The 20,280-nt window shown below is 39.9% G+C and overlaps 1 protein-coding gene and 1 long non-coding RNA gene across 4 annotated transcripts in view; one reads left to right on the plus strand and one right to left on the minus strand.

Moving 5' to 3' along the window:
• The window catches only part of LOC103006566 (uncharacterized), a 33,344-nt gene extending 23,347 nt beyond the window's left edge, over positions 1-9,997 (minus strand). Inside the window, exons 1-2 of one of the 2 annotated variants that reach the window (XR_009007157.1) lie at positions 9,834-9,997; positions 6,440-6,536 (exon numbers count right to left, since the gene is read on the minus strand). This is a non-coding gene — a long non-coding RNA (uncharacterized LOC103006566). The remainder of the gene's footprint in view (positions 1-6,439; positions 6,537-9,833) is intronic. The other variant, XR_009007156.1, reaches the window with a different exon arrangement.
• A 268-nt stretch (positions 9,998-10,265) lies between these two features.
• SLC30A5 (solute carrier family 30 member 5) overlaps positions 10,266-20,280 on the plus strand; it is a 29,116-nt gene continuing 19,101 nt past the window's right edge. For both annotated transcript variants that reach the window (XM_007175989.3, XM_057540821.1), the window contains exons 1-2: positions 10,266-10,399; positions 18,499-18,621. In XM_007175989.3, coding sequence (XP_007176051.1) covers positions 10,314-10,399; positions 18,499-18,621 — 209 coding nt within the window. In that variant the 5' untranslated portion in view covers positions 10,266-10,313. The remainder of the gene's footprint in view (positions 10,400-18,498; positions 18,622-20,280) is intronic.

Consider the following 20,280-nt stretch of genomic DNA (forward strand, 5'->3'; position numbering starts at 1 on the left):
TATTGAGTATAGTTCCCTGTGCTATACAGTAGGTCCTGTTGGTTATCTATTTTATATATAGTAGTGTGTATATGTTAATCCCAAACTCCTAATTTATCCCTCCCACACTCTCCCCTTTGGTAACCATAAGTTTGTTTTCTGTGTCTGTGGGTCTATTTCTGTTTTGTATATAAGTTCATTGATATCTTTTTTTTTTTAATTCCACATATAAGCGATATCATATGATTTTTGTCTTCCTCTGTCTGGCTTACTTCACTTAGTATGATAATCTCTAGGTCCATCCACGTTGCTGCAAATAGCGTTATTTTTATTCTGCCGGTTACTCTTTATATGACCCTGTCTGGGCAGGTTACCTGTCTCACGTGTCCTCAATCTTCTCATATGTTAACTGAGGTACTGAGACTAAAAGAACTCAACAGCCCCTGCCTGCTGTGCACTTTGTGCTTTGATAAGAGTGGTACCTAGTTTTTCCTTTACTATGAATAATACCATTATGAATATAATTTTAGAGTACTACTTTTCAAGTTATAAAAGTAATTAATATTGAACGAATGAAATGCAATTCATTATGAAAAATTAAGAAAATGTTTAAAAGTTCAAACAAAAAAATTAAAATCAAATTCCTTCTGCCCAGAGATTATTGTCAACATTCCAGTGTGTCTCCTTCTAAATCAGATTTGTCCATTTTTTTAATGTTTAATGATTTGAACATTTTAAAAAGGATCTGATTATGCAGGTTGGGTTCTCCAGGTGCAGACACTGATTTGGAATTTGCATGCAAGATACTTATGAGGAATCAACACCTACGGGAGTGGGAGGGAAGCAGGACTAGGCAGAGAGAAAAGTGGAACTTCAATCCAGGCTCCACGGAGCCTCAACCCCAGGATGTGCTCTGGATTATATATGATCTATCAGAGTTGCAGAGCACTGAGACAAAAGAGCCAGGCGCTGTAACCTCGCCTCAATCAGCCATCCGTTGCAGGCCACCCTAGGAAGCTGAGGCATGTCCAGGAGGAGTTGAGAGCTGAGGATTGTGAGCTGACAGCTGGACAAGTCCCACCTTGAAGTGGGATCTGGGACACACACGTCTGTGCCCACCACAGCATATTTTCTGTTTTAATTTGCATTTCTTTCACTATTAGTGAAGTCCTAAAAATGGATTAAAGTACAAATCTAACCATACTTTAACACATTTCCAATCTAATGTGCAACCCTGACTCCACATAAGGAGCCACTGAAGGATTTGGCATCTTGAAGTGCCTTTAAGCCCGGGTGCAGTGCTACAGAACAGACAGTGATGAGGCTGGATAGGAAGGGAAGGATAGAACCAAATTAAGGAGAGAGGAGAGAGGTCGAAACTTTATGTAGTCTGGGAACACGGGAGTCACTGAAGGTCCCTGAATAGGGGGATGGTGTGACAAGATGGTGATCTATCACAGTGATTCTACCAGAATATGTCAGCACAACAATCCAGCCCTACCTGACAACAGATGACCCTTCTCCAGCCAATCTTGCAGGAGTTTGACCTTTCTGACTTCTTCCCTGTCTAGTTTTCACTGGCCAACCACCCAGCCATCATGAATAAGTTAAGGTGAAAGACTAATGTGGGCGGCAACAAGTGGTGGTTCAGAGAATACAGAGAACAGTGTAGAAACTATACCTGAACATGATCCAGGCAAGGAACGCAAAGCTGGAATTAGAGTCAAAGGAATTTCCTTAATATCCTGTTTATAAATTTATTTTTTAATATCAGCAAAAGACAATTCCCTTAAGAGAAAAATTAGAAAGATCGAAAAACAATTTCCACACACTTGAAAATGAGGCAGAAAAACCAAGAAATATGTCAACAGATGTTCAAACTCAACGGTGAAAAAATTTTTTTGTTTTAACTAAAATAGCAATGAGGGACTTCCCTGGTGGCACAGTGGATAAGACTCCATGCTCCCAATGCAGGGGGCCCGGGTTCCATCCCTGGTCAGGGAACTAGATCCCACGTGCACACCACAACTAAGAGCTCACATGCCACAACTAAGGAGCCCACGTGCTGCAACTAAGGAGTCCGCCTACCGCAACTAAGACCCGGTGCAACTAAACAAATAAATAAATAAATATTTTTAAAAAATAAATTAATTAAATAGCAATGATATATAATTTTTAACTCATAAAGTTGTCTGAAATCTCTGCCCTTTTATTTTTCTTTGGGGGTATGCAAAAATGCAGGCAGCATGAACCTCAAGTTTGCATCACTTTGCCTTGCCTCTTCCACCCCCAAATCCCATGGGGGTGAGGCATGGCAGCCTAGGTGGATACTAAGCATGCAGCTGAGGGTTTAGGAAACCCCAATCTTTTAAAGAAGCTGCTAGCAAACCTGCCCAACCTTTGTCCTAGAGGGAGGCATTATCTTTATTATCCTGAACAGCAAACAAATCTTCCCTCTGTTCCAGAGGGAGGTATTATCTCTATCTTCCAAGGCTGTTTGCTGTACAAACATCTTTGAAAACACAGTCTAGAGCAAAAGCTATCAATGCTTCTGCTCAGAAGACATGGAGAAACACAAGAGACCCATAAAGAATTGTCTTCCAACAAGTTTCTTTTTTTGTTTTCCACAGTGTGTTGCTACCAGTTAAATTTCTAATCAGTTTGAGAAGAAGGGTAACAACGTGTTTTCCTCCACTCTGGGATATAATTGGTAGTGGCACATAGTAGGCTTTCAGTGAATATTTCCTTTTTGATTACTGGGTATATGAATGGATGAATGGCAAGATAAATTCTTGAAAAACTTGGGGCGCAATTATAATGAAACTTCAAGATCCACTGCAAAATTCTGATCTGCTAGTTGAAAATGTCTATCAATTATTTCCCTCCATCTCCTCATTTGCATTCTCCTGATCATCCTGTAGGTAATTAGTGTTTTGCATTTTTAACTGCCCACGTTTAATGTCTGCTAAAGAAATTACACACATTAGAGTCTCTAACTGCTAAGAGCTCAAACCTTTAAAACTATTCATCTCCCTTTATAGCTTTGCAGTTGTATTGTGAAGCCCAGTATCTCCCTGAGAATTCCAGGGTATACACACCTCCATTTTGCTTCCTACTTGGTCAGGATGGATAAGGAGTTACTGAACATTGTCTTGTTTTCTTTTTCTACTTTCAAATAGAGGATAAGAATATGTTTGGCATCAAGTGAAGTCATCTGATGAGGTTGGGGTAGCTTTCTCCACTATGGTGCAACATTTTAAGAGTTGATTTTCATGAGCATCATACTGCCCCTCGGTCTGAAAAAATATGCAATTACAAAATCTTTTAGCTGCTTATTGCTACTGAAGGTTTGCTGCCATATCACCTGTACCATTCAGTGATTTAATTACAAACAGCAACCTCCACTCTGACTAGTTCAGGCAGGAATTTTTTTTTAATTAATTAATTTATTTATTTATTTATTTCTTTATGGCTGTGTTGGGTCTTTGTTTCTGTGCGAGGGCTTTCTCTAGTTGTGGCAAGTGGGGGCCACTCTTCATCGCGGTGCGCGGGCCTCTCACTATCGCAGGCTCTCCTGTTGCGGAGCACAGGCTGCAGATGCTCAGGCTCAGTAATTGTGGCTCACGGGCCCAGCCGCTCCACAGCATGTGGGATCTTCCCAGATGAGGGCTCGAACCCGTGTGCCCTGCATTGGCAGGCAGATTCTCAACCCCTGCGCCACCAGGGAAGCCCAGGCAGGAATTTATTAAGGGGCATTGGGTACATCAAAGAATCTCTTAGAGGACCACAGAGCCAGGCTCTGAAGCTAGGCAGCCAAAAACAAGGTCCAACCATGCCATGAAGGCCACTCTGCCCAAAACACCACTGCCAGTGCCACTTATCACCAATGACCCCCAGAAATGGACCACTGAAGCTCTGCCACTGCTATTTCCAAAGTACTGGATCCTTTTCCAGAGTAGAAAAATCAATGTCCCAACTTCCTGCTCCTCAGCTGAAGTCATGTCACACCTGGATATGTCTGACTAGTGAAACCCAGGTCACATGCCTCAGGCTGCATGCCCAGCTGCAAGGAAGTCTGGGAATGTGAGCTTTTTGGTTTCAACCTTGGGAAGGTAGAACATATAATGTAGGAAATGATCAAAATATATGTAGTCTTGTAGTGGACATTATCATCAGTAAGTCCTTTGCCCATATCCCCTTGACCCTTTTCGCATTTTTACACATGCCAGGAGCACTCCTAGTAGCCAGCCAGCACTTTCGTCTCTTTGTTGAAGAACTGCTCCCAAAATAGCCTTATACTATGGTCTGAATATTTGTGACTCCCTCAAAATTCACACGTTGAAATCCTAAACCCCAATGTGTTGGTATTAAGAGGTGGGCCTTAGGGAGATTATTAGGTCATGATATGGATTAATACCCTTAAAAAAAACGACCCCAGAGAGCTATTCACCCCTTCCACCATGTGAGGACACAGCGAAAAGGCACTGTCTAAAAACTAGGAAGTAGGCTCTCACCAGACACCAAATCTGCCAGCACTTGACCTTGGACTTCCCAGCCTCCAGAACTGTGAGAAATAAATATCTGTTGTTTATAAGTCACTGAGTTTACAGTATTTTTGTTGTAGCAGCCCAGATGAACTAAGACACCTTACCCCGGATCAGGACCCTCTGAGGTGGGACTTTCACAGAATCCAAGCTCCCCAGTGGGAGTGAACCTGATATCACATCCCTGCTCACCTTTCTTTCCTGTCCCACTTTCCCACACTCCTACCAGTTTTTCCTGGGAACACTTACTTTCACACAGATCCTCATCTCAGAGTTTGCTTCTGGGAAACCCAGCAATTACCTAGAATTGGACCTAGCTCATGGTAAGCACTCAACAAGTATTCATTACAAGGAAGGAAGAAGGCACTAAGTTGCTACTCATGACAATTTCCACCATATTCTCTGATCCAGATTCCTGGAGGTGGCTTACAAAACAGGCCCTCCCCATCGGGTTCTCTTACATCATTGGAACAGGCATCACTCACCCAATCAGGAAGAGAGGAGCAAAACAGCTGACACTGAGGTGCACTTTGCCCAGTTAGTGGGGAGCCTTGCCTTACAAATTATATAATTTTGGACAATTTACCTAACCTTTTTTGGGAGCCAGATTTTTCACCCCAGGGAAGAGAGATACAAACATAGAAAGGGCAAAGTCTAGGATAAAACATCTAAGATTGGATTGTACTTGAAGGTATCAGTATGAACTTTTGGTTTCTGATAGATAATAAATAGAAAGATATACCTATGTATACACACACACACACACACACACACCTAGCTGAGCATATATAATTCCTAACTCTGTCCACTGAGAAGTCAAAGAAGCAATGAGTACACCAGCAGCAATGTGATATCCAACACCTAGATCTTGGTTTTTGTTTTTGTTTTATTTAAGTATAGTTAATTTACAATGTTGTGTTAATTACTGCTGCACAGCAAAGTGACTCAGTTATACATGTATACATATATGCATTCTTTTTCATATTCTTTTCCATTATGGTTTATCATCGTAAGTTTCTTGTGCTGTACAGTAGGACCTTGTTGTTTATCCATTCTGTATATACCAGTTTGCATCTGCTAATCCTAAACTCCCAAACCATCCCTCTCCCTCCCCCCTCCCCCTTGGCAACTACCAGTCTATTCTCTATGTCTGTGATTCTGTTTCTATTTCATAGAGAAGTTCATTTGTATCATATTTTAGATTCCACATATAAGTGATATCATATGACATTTGTCTTTCTCTTTCTGACTTACTTCACTTAGTATGATAATCTCTAGTTGCATCTATAGACCTTGGTTTCTAAATACCATTCTCCTCAAAAGGAACCAGAGCTCCTTGGAGAAATGGCTAATTCCAGAGCTAAGGCAGGGAAAGTATATAATAAACCCGGAACATACCAGAAAGTATGGAAATTCTGAAAGAATGATAGGAATATGTCAAAATGGCACAGGAACCAGCCAAATGGTTCCCACTGGCTAAATATGGGACAATTTTAGCATCAAAAGAGTGACAGCAGTTGATTATAATCCGTTTAATAAAATAGGAACCCATGAGCTCATACTAAGATAGATAGATAGATAGATAGATAGATAGATAGATAGATAGATAGATAGATAGATAGATAAATGGTAGGGTGGGGGGGGGGGGACAGGAAAGTTTTACCTGACAGTAGAGGGTCAACTAATAAATGTAGAAGAGATGATGGAAGGGATGATTAGCATTTGAAAAACTTTATAGTAATAATTGTTTTGGTCAAGGAGCAAAAATGGATACTAATACAAATGAGTGAAAGTGTGATCAGAAACAGAATCTTGACATGGTCTCAAAGTATCTCCAGACAAAATACTTATTCATTAACATTACATTGAAAAATCTGGCAGATGTCTTCTTATCAAATGATAGAAGTTCACTTTACCAGTTAATGAGAGCAGTCAGCATCACGTGCCTTCTGATGTGATGCACTGAGAGGAATATAGAATCACTTCTGTGTTATTCTTGCCGAAAATGCATACCTAAAATCCAATCATGAGGAAACATCAGACAAACACAAACTGACAGACATTCTGCAAAGTAATTGTCCCATTCACTTCAAAAACGTCAAGGTCATGAAAAAAAGGAGAGACCATGAGCTGTTCCAGATAAAAGAAAACTAATGAGACATGGCAATTAAATGCAATACATGATCTTGGATGAATCCTGGACCTATAAAAGATTGTATTAGGGAAGAAAAATGTAAGATATTCCTCGAGGACCATTTTAGCTCCCAATGTCTCCATGAGGTTTACTGCGGCTTTTGTTGGACTGCACCATTTCTCGACTTCTCCTTCTGCCCAGTTATGTTTCCTTTCCCTCCCTTTTACAGTTGTTAGTCCCCAAAGCACTCCTTGATAAATATCTTGCACATTAAACTCCATCTCAGAGTCTGCTTCCTAGAGAACTCAACCTGAAACAAAAAGAGTGAGTAGGATCTTAACAAGCAAAGGTTGAGATGGTATGCATTCTACACATGAAAACTAGCCTGAGAAAAGTCTTGTATTAGAAGAGAAACAGCGTAATTGAAGGGAGAAAAGGATGACTGGAATCCAGAGAGCAGGAGGCAGTTTGATATGAGATGAAGCTGAAAAGATAGGTTAGGGCAAGCCCATACAGGATGCTGTTGGCCATGTTAATGATTTGCGTTTGTTGTAAGAGTAATGGAAAGCCACTGGAAGGCTGGAGAGTAGAGTGGGGTGGGGCAGGCAGTGCACGATAAGATTGGCAACTGGAATAGACTACTGTTACTGTGGCAGAATGTGGAAAACAGATTGTAGAGAAGGGAAAGAGAGAACTTGGAAAGACTAGTAAGGAGGTTACTGTAGTTGTCTAAACAAAACATGATGGTCATCTAAACTAGATAGTGGAGATGAGGATGGAAAATTTTGGATTGATTCAAGAAATATTGAGAAGGTAAAAAATGACACAACTTGGTGATGGACTGGATATAGACCATAAGGAAGGGGAGGTGTTAAGGTTGACACCTGCGTTTTGGTTTGCTAAACTGAATAAATGGTGTCATCCAATGAAGTAAGAAACATTAAAAGAGGATCAGGTTTAGCGGAAAGATCATGAGTTTTGGACATAAAGAACTTGAGCTTCCTCTGACAACCAAATGTGGGGTTCTGGAAACCAAGGAAAGAGAATGTTTCAAGAAGGAGGGAGAGATCAACTATGTTGAAAGCTATAGAGAGAAAAGGTAATATGTAGCTCAAAAATATCCACAAGAGGGCTTCCCTGGTGGCGCAGTGGTTGAGAATCTGCCTGCTAGTGCAGGGGACACGGGTTCGAGCCCTGGTCTGGGAGGATCCCACATGCCGCGGAGCGGCTGGGCCCGTGAGCCACGGCTGCTGAGCCTGCGCTTCTGGAGCCTGTGCCCCGCGACGGGAGGGGCCGCGATAGTGAAAGGCCCGTGCACCGCGATGAAGAGCGGTCCCCGCACCGCGATGAAGAGTGGCCCCCACTTGCCGCAACTGGAGAAAGCCCTCGCACGAACCAAAGACCCAGCACAGCCAAAAATAAATAAATAAATAAATAAATAAATAAATAAATAAATAAATAAATAAAAAAAAAAAAAAAAAAAAAAATATCCACAAGAGAGCTGCTTCAGAAGAATGATGAAAGTAGAAGCCAGGGGTTTCCCTGGTGGCGCAGTGGTTGAGAATCTGCCTGCCAATGCAGGGGACACGGGTTCGAGCCCTGGTCTGGGAAGATCCCACATGCCGCGGAGCAACTAGGCCCGTGAGCCACAACTACTGAGCCTGCGTGTCTGGAGCCTGTGCTCCCAACAAGAGAGGTCGCGATAGTGAGGGGCCCGCGCACCACAATGAAGAGTGGCCCCCGCTTGCCGCAACTAGAGAAAGCCCTCGCACAGAAACGAAGACCCAACACAGCCATAAATAAATAAATAAATAAATAAATAAATAAATAAATAAATAAGAAAGTAGAAGCCAGGTTGGACTGGGTTGAGAAGTGAGTAGGAAGAAAGAAAACAGAGACACTTTTCCTTCCACTGCAGAAAAACAGGAAACATATTAGCCTAAAAGAAAAATGTCCTAATTCTAACCAAATCAAATATCAACTGAATTCAAGCTCCACTGGGGATAAAAATTAATCTCAATGTATACATGTCATTTTACCTAGTTCTCTGAACTCCAAAGGAATGGAATTAGCTCTAGAAAAACATAATAGTTAGTTGTTACCACTGCCATTTGGGTTAGAAAATAGCAATTCTGCAAAGAAATTGCTACCAAAAAAAAAAAAATGCTACAAAAAAGTCACTTCAAGAAAGTGAAGCAAGAATGTCACTTTTTGTTAGGCTTTACCTGATCTACTCCACTCTAAGTCAATGATTATCACCGAATGCAGGCAAAAGATATGGACATTTCTGTACAAATTCAATAAACAAACAACCTGAATTTAAAACCCCAACATACTGATGGAGTATTGTATCTTTGCTCTCTTCTTTGCCTCAAACGGGAGAATACGTATCTTTAGCTTTTAAAGTTCATGCCTTCCTCTGTGTTCTACACATAGGATACATCTTCCCACAATGCTTTTCTCCCATATCCAAAACCGTATCCAAGTTCCAGATCAGCTTCTATCAGTGAGTCTTTTCTGGTTATACCCATATCACACCTTATTTGGGAAACCTTAGCATTTGTGCCTTTAACGTGTAATGTTGCCAACTAGGTCTTGCTCTCAAATTGCTAAATATTTTCCACAGTAGATTATGAAGTCCCAGCAGGAAGAGACTATGACTCCTCATTCTCTTATATGTTACCAAGAGTCTTTATGTACATTCGAATTAAGTGGAGTATTGTAAACTCATCATAATTTACACTGTTCAAAACCCCATTTTCATCTCCATATCCCAGTCCTCAAATTTCCCTATAAATAATAATAATAGCTAACATTTATTGATTACTATGTATCATTCACTGTTATAGACACTTTCCACATATTAACACATACAATCCTCCCAACAACCCTATGATATAGATATTACTATTCTTACTTTGCAGATAAGAAAACTGAGGTACAGAAAGGCCAAGTGACACAATTAGTAAATGGCAGATTTGGGATTCAAACCAACACAGACACAGGAGCCCACCTTCTTAACTTTCTAGCAACAGACAAATAACTCTAATAAAGCCTGGTCCTACCTGCCTAGGTTTACTGATGTGCAAGGATTAAGTAGCACAGTTTAGGAGCCAGAATTTAAAAGAAATTCTATTCTACTTAATCACAAGTTGTGCATTTTCTATGTCCCCTACCTCCGCTCCAGAAGAACCCGCTGTATTCCTGACAGCCCATAGGTGGCGCTGCAGGGACAGGTATGTGCTCAGGCCTCGTCAATGGGAGGAGCTGATAGGGGGCGAGGATTCCATCCGTAGCCCAGCGGTAGGAAGAGCCTTAGGAAGGGAAGGGGACGGCGAGTGTTGCACTGTGCGCAGGCGCAGGGCCGGGCACTCCCACGAGAGTGAGGGCTGCTGGGCCCGATGACGTGGCCTGGCCCCGTCCGATCCGGTGAGCCTCCGGGAAACCCGGCGGCGCCGGAACTGTCCGCGGCCTAGTACCGACGCGCGTGTGCTTGTGAGCCGGAGCTGGGGACAGCGGCAGCGGGCCGGTCTCGGGGACCCGACGGGGCCGCTGGCATGGGGGAGTGACGCGCCTGCGCCCGGTGTTCCGCGGCAGCGGCGAGACATGAGGAGACCCCGCAGCGGGGGCAGCGGCGGCGGCTCCTGATCCCCGGGATGGAGGAGAAATACGGCGGGGACGTGCTAGCCGGCCCCGGCGGCGGCAGCGGCGGCCTCGGGCCGGTGGACGTGCCCAGCGCTCGGTAAGGGACCGATCGGGCTCCCGCCTCCGGAGCCGCTCTCTCCCCACGCCTGCCCGGCCGCTCCGGACACACGTTCCCCGTCCGCTGCCCGGACCCTCCCGGGTGCGCGCGGGGCCCGGCGTCCCTCCCGTCCGGCTGACAGCCCGGAACGCCCTCCTCGGTTCCGTACTCCCTCCCGCTACAGCTTTCATTGGCTCCGCCGTTCCCCGCTGCAGAATGAATGCTCTAAGATCCGGGAAGGTTCTGCTTGAGTTTCTGGTTTTCAGGGCAGACCGTTAAGCTTAGAACTGCCGGCCAGTTCACGTGAGAGGTTTTTCTGACCTATGAGAAGCATTTCTGTTAGCTCTTTCTCCCTGAAATAGTAGTTTGGTGATGCTTAACCTTTCTGATGTCTGCCTGCGTAAGTTAGAGGAAGGGTCACCATCATCTCTTCAGGCGAAGAAACCAAAGTACAAACAGATGAACTTTGATGTTCAGGTTAACCCCGCAAAACAAGAATCCAGCCCGCCATCTAGTTTTTCTTTTCCTTTCTTCGCTTATTTTGTTTTATTTATTAAGTAAGAAATGTGTGCTCATTGTCAAAAAATTCAAACAGTACAGAAATTCGTAGAATAAAAAGGAAACAGTCCCCATTACCCCCCTCCCCGCAATGTTCCCACGAACCCCCAAGAGGTAAGTAACTACAGTGATCACTTTCCATTGTGTCCTTCATGACCTGTCCTAATTTCTGAGGTAGTGTCGCAAGATGTATAAAATACGGCGCAACAGTTTGGTTGGAACTGGTTTTCATTGCCTTTATATTTAATAAGGTTAATGAGATTAGTTCAGTGTTTTTTGTTCTTGGATACCTCCTTTGAGACATGGTTGTTTCGGTAAATTCTTTGGAACTGTAGAAATAGCATTTCTAACATAACTATTTTTGTGTGAAATGCTGGAACAGAAGTTAAATCAGCTGCATTTTTTGTAGTTACAAGTTTAATTTTCTAGTCTGTTTTGAGCAACTCATTTTGTAAAAAACAATGCCTGTCAGGTATTATTTACTGAGACGTGACAACTAAATGCAATAGGTGATTCTGGTGTAGATTTAATAGTGAGGAAAATGCTGTAAAGGATAGTACTAGGTCAGTTGACAAAACTGGTATGTGGACCATAGATTAGATAAAAGTATATCCATTTTAAATTTCCTGTAGTTGATAACTCTACTGATTTCATAAAAGGAAATGGGCTTAGGAATACAAGTAGTTAGGGGTCAAGGAGCATGATGTATGTAACTTACTCTTTAATAGTTCAGATAAAAAAAAGTTTGTCTTTAGAGAGAGATAATAAGGCAAATAAGGTAGTATGTAACAATTAGAAAATCTAGGTGAAGAGTGTACTATTCTTGCACCTTTTCTGTAACTTGAAATTATTTTTAAATAAGTAATACAAAATTTTTATTTACTCAAGAGCTCATTATCTTAGATGTGGTCAACAGTCCTTTGCCATCTTATTTTCATTATTTGCTTAGCAGAGCTGCGCTCCTATTGTAGTTAATTGCAGAGTCAAATTCAACTCAGGACTGGTTGAATTTTGAATAGATTCCAGGTTGCAAGAGTTTTCCTTTATGTAGACTAAAAATCAAAGTATGGTTATAATCTGCAACAAAAGCTAATTAACAGATCCTTTAATTGTGGATATTTTTATTCCTGAATTCACAAATATGAATTGTTGTAAATGTTTCTATGTTGGCTTCAATAAGTCCTCTTTGCAGGAAAGGGCAGAGGGTGACAGCCAGCATTTATTACGTACTTCCTATGTTCCAGGTACTTTGCATGCAGCATCTCACTTAATCCTTACAACAGCACTACAGACTCATTAGTTGCATCCTTGTCTCAGATCAGGTAACTGGGACATAGAAAAGTAATTTTCCCAAGGTCACACACCTAGTAACTAATCTGGGAGTCAGTTACCTCAAACTTCATTTATAGCGCCTTCTACACAGTTGACACTTAAATATTTATTGAATGTATCAAGCTTGAATTACATACACTGAATTTGTTTTTTTTTAACTGGAGAACTGTGAGCTGCTACAGTGGGCAAAGCCCAAGAAACAGGTTTGAACCCAAACTCAAATTTCAGTAATTTCAGATTTAAAGAACCAGAGATTTTTCTAACCCTTCACAGAAAATACCAGTGATACTTTTGATGAGACTAGTTAATGGCAGATAATGATATATAAGCCATCTCAGGTACTAAGGGGAAGTGGATTGGATCCCGCTAAGTTGCCCAAAGGGTCAGTGAGTGGCTCAGGGGCCACTGCCCCCATTTAAGAGCCTCCCTTCCTCACACCTGAGCTTTCCCCCTTAGTATGTTTTCCTCCACAACATGAACTAGGATTGTGTACTTATTAGTATATGGTTATTTGGCCTTAGCTAGTGTTTTGTCTTTAGCCCAACAGGAAGACTTCATTAATTGACACTTTAAAAATCAAAGTATTCACCTTTTAGCTAAATGTTAAAATAATTTTCCTAATTAATAATGATAAAAGATCTTCACTATATATTACATGAAAAGTCACATAACAATTTCAAAATATATATGTACAATGGTGAATACGTGAGTGTATCTAAAATAAGTGCTTGTCCATACATGGAGTTGCAAAGGAAAAGGTGTGGAAGGATGTCCCCAGTTGGTCACCTATGAGGAGGAAATTGGGAATGGTTTTCTTTAAAACTTTGATAACAACCAACTACTCAGGAATTACTTTCGTAATCTGTTTTTTAAAAATTAAAAAGGGAATAAAGTGTCAGAAATTTCATAATAGTAATATTGTCAAGAAGTATTATACTTAATGTTCCGTATGACTGAATCTTGCCATTAAAGTGCCAAATTTTTAAGTTTTGTTAATACTTTAAACAAAAATTATTTAGAAATAATTTTACATATTGCCCCATCTTTTTAAAACAAGTATATTAAATATAGTTTACCGTTTTCTTGATGACTTCTCATCATTATGAGCGTAATCTGGTGAACTGAGCTTTTCTTCAAAGGTCCTTCCCAGTACTAGCGTTCTGCATATTGCTGCTCTCCGTACTTTGAAATTCCCCCTCCCTTTCCTTGCTTCATAATTCTATTTAGTCTTTTTCTTTTTTTTAAATTGAAGTATAGTTGGTTTACAATGTTGTGTTAGTTTCAGGTGTACAGCAAAGTGATTCAGTTATATGTATATATGTATATATATATATATATATATATATATATATATTCTTTTCAGATTCTTTTCCATTATAGATTATTATAAGATATTGAATACAGTTCCCTGTGCTATACAGTAGGTCCCTGTTGATTATCTATTTTGTATATAGTAGCATGTATCTATTAATCCCAAACTCCTAATTTATCCCTCCCACCCCCCCCTTTCCCCTTTGGTAACCATAAGTTTGTTTTCTATGTCTGTGAGTCTGTTTCTGCTTTGTAAATAAGTTCATTTGTATCTTTTTTTAGATTCCATGTATAGGTGATATCATATGGTATTTGTCTTTGTCTGACTTACTTCACTTAGTATGATAATCTCTAGGTCCATCCATGTTGCTGCAAATGGCATTACTTCATTCTTTTTTATGGCTGAGTAATACTCCATTGTGTGTATATGTGTGTGTGTGTGTGTGTACCACATCTTCTTTATCCATTCATCTGTCGATGGACACAGCTTGCTTCCTTGTCTTGGCTATTGTAAATAGTGCTGCTGTGGACATTGGGGTGGACATATCTTTTCAATCAGAGTTTTCGTCTTTTCTGGATATATACCCAGGAATGGGATTGCTGGATCATATGGCAACTTTGTTTGTTTTTTACATTTTAATTTATTTATTTACTTGGCCACACTGTGTGGCCTGCAGGATCTTAGTTCCCTGACCAGGGATCGAACCTGGTCCCCCAGCAGTGAAAGCCTGGAATCTTAACCAATGGACCACCAGGGAATTCCCCAGCAACTCTAGTTTTTTAAGGAACCTCCCTACTGTTCTCCGTAGTGGCTGCACCAATTTACGTCCCCACCATACCCTCTCCAGCATTTATTATTTGTAGACTTTTTGATGATGGCCATTCTGACTGGTGTGAGGTGATACCTCATGTAGTTTTGATTTGCATTTCTCTGATAATTAGCAATAACATGTGCCTCTTGGCCATCTGTATGTCTTCTTTGGAGAAATGTCTATTTAGGTCTTCTGCCCGTTTTTTGATTGGGTTGTTTGTTTTTTCTACTTAGTCTTTAATATACACTGAGACATCTCAGACTCTGAAGATGACTTTTGCTTCCCTAGTTACAATTAGTTACTTCCACATCTATTCCTTTAGATCTCTGCTACTTACTTGGGTCACATAAATACTTGTTTCTTGCCTGTCTTCCTTAGACCTCAAACTCCTTGAGGGCAGGGCCTCTAATACACATTTAGTTTCTTGGATAACACCTAGAAATGCATTTAGTTGTGAGAAACCAAAGTAAGAGAGCTTTAAGCACATACGGATATATTCTTCTCACATAAAAGAAACCAGAGTTTGCTGGTATTTGTTCAGCCCCTCAGCAGTACCATCTGGGACCAGATTCTTGGTCTTTGCTCTCTGCCATCCCAAGTGTGGCTCTCATATTCAGGCTTATTATAAAATGGATGACATTTTTTAGAGAATGTTAACATGTTGATAACATTTTTAAGATAAATTTTAGATAAAAGTCCTCCTTTGAAGTCAGAAAGAATGCAGAACTAGTTCCAGCTGCATCAGGCCCTTTTATCAGGAAGAGAGAAGACTGTAGTACCTGAAACCACCCTGACAGACAGGTCTCATTAGCCACAGATGACATCTGGCACATAGTAAGTGAGCAGGGAATATTGAAGAATGGCTTAATAGCCCCATGAGGGTATACAAGGCTCTTTGCTGACCTCAAGAATTCCCAGATTGCTGTGATTTTTAATGTCCCTTTGTCAGTTTTTCCTGGTCTTTGTTTTCTCCCTCCCTGTCTTGTTGACAGTGTTGTTTTTTGTGTCCTTGCTTCTATCCTGCTGCCTTAGTTTTACACCTAGTTAAGAACTTAAGGAGTGAAGCACTTGAGGTTTTGAGCTTTCCTCTCTCTACTTGATATCTTTCATTCTGAATTCATAACTGGGTTGATGATAGTTTAAATTGCCAGAAGCTTGACTGCCAGTTATGTACTGTACTACTGCACTATCTACATTATTGTGGTAGATATTACTGTATCACACAAGTGTAATTGTAGAATTCACATTCTTTCATTTAGTAAACATTTGCTGAGCACGTATTATGCAAGTCCCTGGGTTAAGAACTGAATAAACAAAAGATTTCTAGCTCAAGAGTAGTATTTTTATTTGCTAATTATAAATTGCTACCATGACTGGAGTATTTAATTAACATTAATATAGTTAATTTACTTAAGTTTATCTGACTTTATTCTCTAGCTTAAATGGGCCAAAATCGACATTAATCTTAGGTTTTAATATGCATTTTGTTTTTCATATTTAAAGATGATTTTACCCTATATGTGGGCCACTGTGAATGTATAATTGGGAACAGTTTAGAAGATGGGAATCCTCAAAGCCTTTTGGACGAACTTTGGTTTTCTGTGTGACATATTAAAAGAGCATACTTAAGAGACGTGGACTTGACCCTAGCTAACTCTGTGGACTTCAACTTCCCAATCTGTGACATGAGAGGAATTGGACTAGAGAATCTCTAAGGTGTTTTTCAGCTTTTAAATATTAGTGTTCTGTTTCTTCTAGCATATATACATTTACTTTCTAGTAAATACCTAGACAATTACTAGAAATTTGGTAGATTTTTCATGTTGTACTGTGTGTTTTCAGCCAGTCTGCAAACAACCCAGAAACAAAATACACTCGATTTTTTTTTTATCATAGCCATAATTTTAATTTTATTTATTTTTTCCAATACTCCTTTTTTCATTGAGATAAAATTACCTACCGTAAAATGCATAGATTTTAAAGGTACCAGTTTTCATTTTTCACAAATGCATACCCATGTAACTTTCAGCATAATCAAGCTGTAGGACGGTTTTTATCACCCCAGAAAATCTGCTTGATCTTTTAAACAGAAATTTCAGTGTTTATACTATTCTACAGGTGGAGTAAGTAGGAACTTCTGTGCTTTAGGATTTGACTTACTTTATTCCACAATAACATTTTTATTAGCTTCTTGGTGATTAATTGTCACATTGTTAAAACTCCCAGATTGCACTGTTAAAAAGCCCCCCAGATTATGTTCATGAAAAGAAAAACCACTTTGTTCCAAATCTGATTTTCTTTAATATACTATGATATTATTTGGACTAAAACAGAAAATGAGCCATCGGACAGTGAAGATGTTGGAATTGCTGAGATTCATCCAAGGACTGAAATTTATTTTCATAGTTGCATCAAAATCTTCCAAAAATATATATTTTCATGCCTTCTTAAGCAGATTGCTGTTTGTTGATTCAGTGCCATGGGACTTAATGATTCACACTCATTGATTTTTATACCATCCTACATACATTGATATCATTGCATATCAAATTGTTTTAACTCTGCTATTTGAATGACTTAGGTTTCCCTTAAACTTCTGTGTTTGCTTTTTTGTATTTTTCTCCCATAGAGACTTCTCATTCCTGCTGGTGTGCTGGCTTTGGACATCCCTTATATCTCCTTTTTAATGTATTAACACCTGTTAGATATAAACTTAGAAAGTAGTCTCCTGAATGACTTGCAAAGATGATCTGTTGGGGGGGGATATTAGAAGTTCTCACCTTTTTATCTCATTCTTTTTCATTTCTAATTTGTGTATGTTTTATAACATAATATCAGGAGAGTAGTACATGTTTGTAATGTACAAATAATCGGTTTCAGGTGCAAAATTTTTTTTTACTATTAGAGGTATATGACCAAAGAAGACTACTAAGCTAGAAAACTGAGATAATTTCTTCACTGTTTTCTGACTGCTCTTTCAGGAGCTTCTTTTTTGTTTCTTTTTATGGCAGCCTCATTTTTTCATGTATGAACTTTTGTTTCTTATCCAAGAATATTATTTATAGTTCTTTGTTGTTTTCTGCTATTCCCTATGATCTCTGTATCTTTTAAATTTCTTTGCTGTTTTAGTTTGTTTGGTCTCTCATTATAGGCTTATCGTAAAGGATTGATTATCCATATTTGGCCATTCTTATTGGAGTAAGGCCTAAAAAGCTAGTTAGAAGACCTGTATGGGCCTTGTCCCCTGGTGGACTTCTCCAAAGAAGGGCTCTCCTGCTGGGAGATTGAAGCCTGGCAGTTAGGATGTTAGAGTTAAATGAGGGAAGGCAGGTGGGGTGGGGTTAAGAAGGGAAACTTCCTTTTAACCTCCATGATTTTAGTCCAACACTTCATCCCTCCTTTCCCCTTTGCCTTATGTCTAGACCTCTCCAAAGGCTAAGCTCTTGTCCTGTCATGATTTAGGAGGGATGGTTGCCTGGCTGTGCTGGGTGGGATTCTGGGGACCTAACTACCTGGCAGACTTCCTCATGATCCTCCTCTTTGCAGCTCTCCACACCCCTTCTGAGGTGCTTCAGAGTCCTGAGCCTTCTCAGGACTCTGTAGGTCAGGTCACTTCAACTATGACTCACTGCAGTCACTTAGCGAAGCAGAGGAGAGGTAAACCGAAGGCATTCACCATTCCCCCCTCCCTTCCTATATTATGGTCTCGTTTCATGACAGATAGTTTGGTTTCTGTTTTTATTCTCTTTATTTGTTTGGAGTAATTGTTTAAAAAGCACATTAGAAAATAGTTGAGGCAACTCAATCAAGAACATTTTTATTTTTAGTTCGGCCTTTTTTTCTTTAATAGACTGTATCTATGCATAATACGTCCATGTATATTGCAAAAAATCTGAAAGTATATATACTAAAGTGTTTATAGTTATCACGTGGAGGGGTGAGTTGAGTTTTTGTTTGTTTCATTTTTTGTTTATATTTATGGTTTTCATAATGACCCCTATTACTTGTATAATAAGAAAAAAAAGGATTACAGAGTTCCTTGTGATTTCAGTGATACTGAAACTTGTTTCTGTTTTTATTTTTCAGGTTAACGAAATATATCGTATTACTATGTGTCACTAAATTTTTGAAGGCTGTGGGGCTTTTTGAATCATATGACCTCCTAAAAGTAGTTCACATTGTTCAGTTTATTTTTATATTAAAACTTGGGTGAGTGTGTCTGGTTCTTTTTTTCCTTAATGTGTTTTAATTTCTTTGAAAATCCTGTTTTAACTAAGTATCTTTAGGATATTTTACATAGAATATTTTGTGCATTTTATTCCTCCTGACAAGTACTTGATAATTGTTTTTTAAAGATAGAATACCTAAGGTTAGAGGTACCAAGAGACTGGATTTTAAAAAAAAAAGGATTGTCATACTCTATTAGCTTGCCAAGACATCAGCTTTTGCTTTAGCTTGTGTTAATGAGGTTTTTGCAAATTTAATGTCTGGCTTAATAGAATCCAGCTGGATCCCCATATCTGAGTCAGTATTCAGTCTGTTGCAGTATCTCACATGAACTAGCCTCTGAAAAGCTCTAATATACACCCCTGAGAGAATAAGAGTGAAAAGGGCAAATAATATCCTAATACTTCTGTAAAAATAGTTTGACCTCAGGACTTCTCGGTGGTACAGTGGTTAAGACTCCGAGCTCCCAATGCAGGGTGCCCGGGTTCGATCCCTGGTCAGGGAACTAGATCCCACATGCATGCCACAACTAAGAGTATGCATGCCACAACTAAGGAGCCCATGAGCCACAACTAAGACCCAGCGCAACCAAATAAAAATAAATATTTTTTAAATAATTTTTTAAAATGTTTAAGAAAAAAATAGTTTGATCTCACAGCTCCCTAAAAGGGCCTCAGGGGCCCTAGGGATTCCCAGACCATCGTACTGGCATAGTCTAACCTGCCAGCAGGCATAAAATATCTCCTGAGACTTGTCTTGGCACAGATGTTCCTTATTTTCCAAGTTAAACCTTGCTGGGCTGTGTTCACTACATGTCCCTTCATGGTATAGGGTCCTCTTACAATATAAATTTTACACTATTCTGCATCTAGTAAGAAATTCTCTCTAAGTAAAGATTCTCTGGATCTTGAGATTGATAGTGACCAACCTCTGTATTAATAAGTATCCGTTAGGGACTTCCCTGGTGGCGCAGTGGTTAAGAATCCGCCTGCCAATGCAGGGGACACGGGTTCGATCCCTGGTCCATGGAAGATCCCACATGCTGCGAGCAACTAAGCCCATGCGCCACAACTACTGAGCCTGTGCTCTAGAGCCTGCACGCTACAACTGCTGAAGCCCACTTGCTGCAACAAGAGAAGCCACTGCAATGAGAACCCGTGCACTGCAATGAAGAGTAGCCCCCACTCGCCGCAGCTAGAGAAAACTCATGCACAGCAACAAAGACCCAACTCAGACAAAAAAAAAAAAGAAAAGAATCTGTTAGACTCCTGGCAATTTTAGTAATTATGGAAAGTGATTCTTGACTAGGAAATTTTTAGCACCACTTGAATATATTTTTATATAACTATTTTGGGAATATGAAAGGTAGGGATATATGATTAGTACTTTCTTCATTTCTATTTCAAGATTTGTTATTACTAAATTTTAGAGAAGATAGGAATTATTTTCTTTGGTAAAGTACAAAAAAAAATTGAGACTTCTTTTGTGGCTTGTAAACTGGTTCTGAAGGCAGATACAGAAGAAAGAAGAGTTCCCAAAATATTGTAGTGGAAGCCTTATTAAAATAAGTATTGTTCTCTAGTATATTCTTTAGAGGTTAACATACCCTTCAAATTCTAGTATATTTGTTTAAGTGTCTTT

Source organism: Balaenoptera acutorostrata, chromosome 2, assembly GCF_949987535.1.
Source record: "Balaenoptera acutorostrata chromosome 2, mBalAcu1.1, whole genome shotgun sequence".
NCBI classification, from domain to species: Eukaryota; Metazoa; Chordata; class Mammalia; order Artiodactyla; family Balaenopteridae; genus Balaenoptera; species Balaenoptera acutorostrata.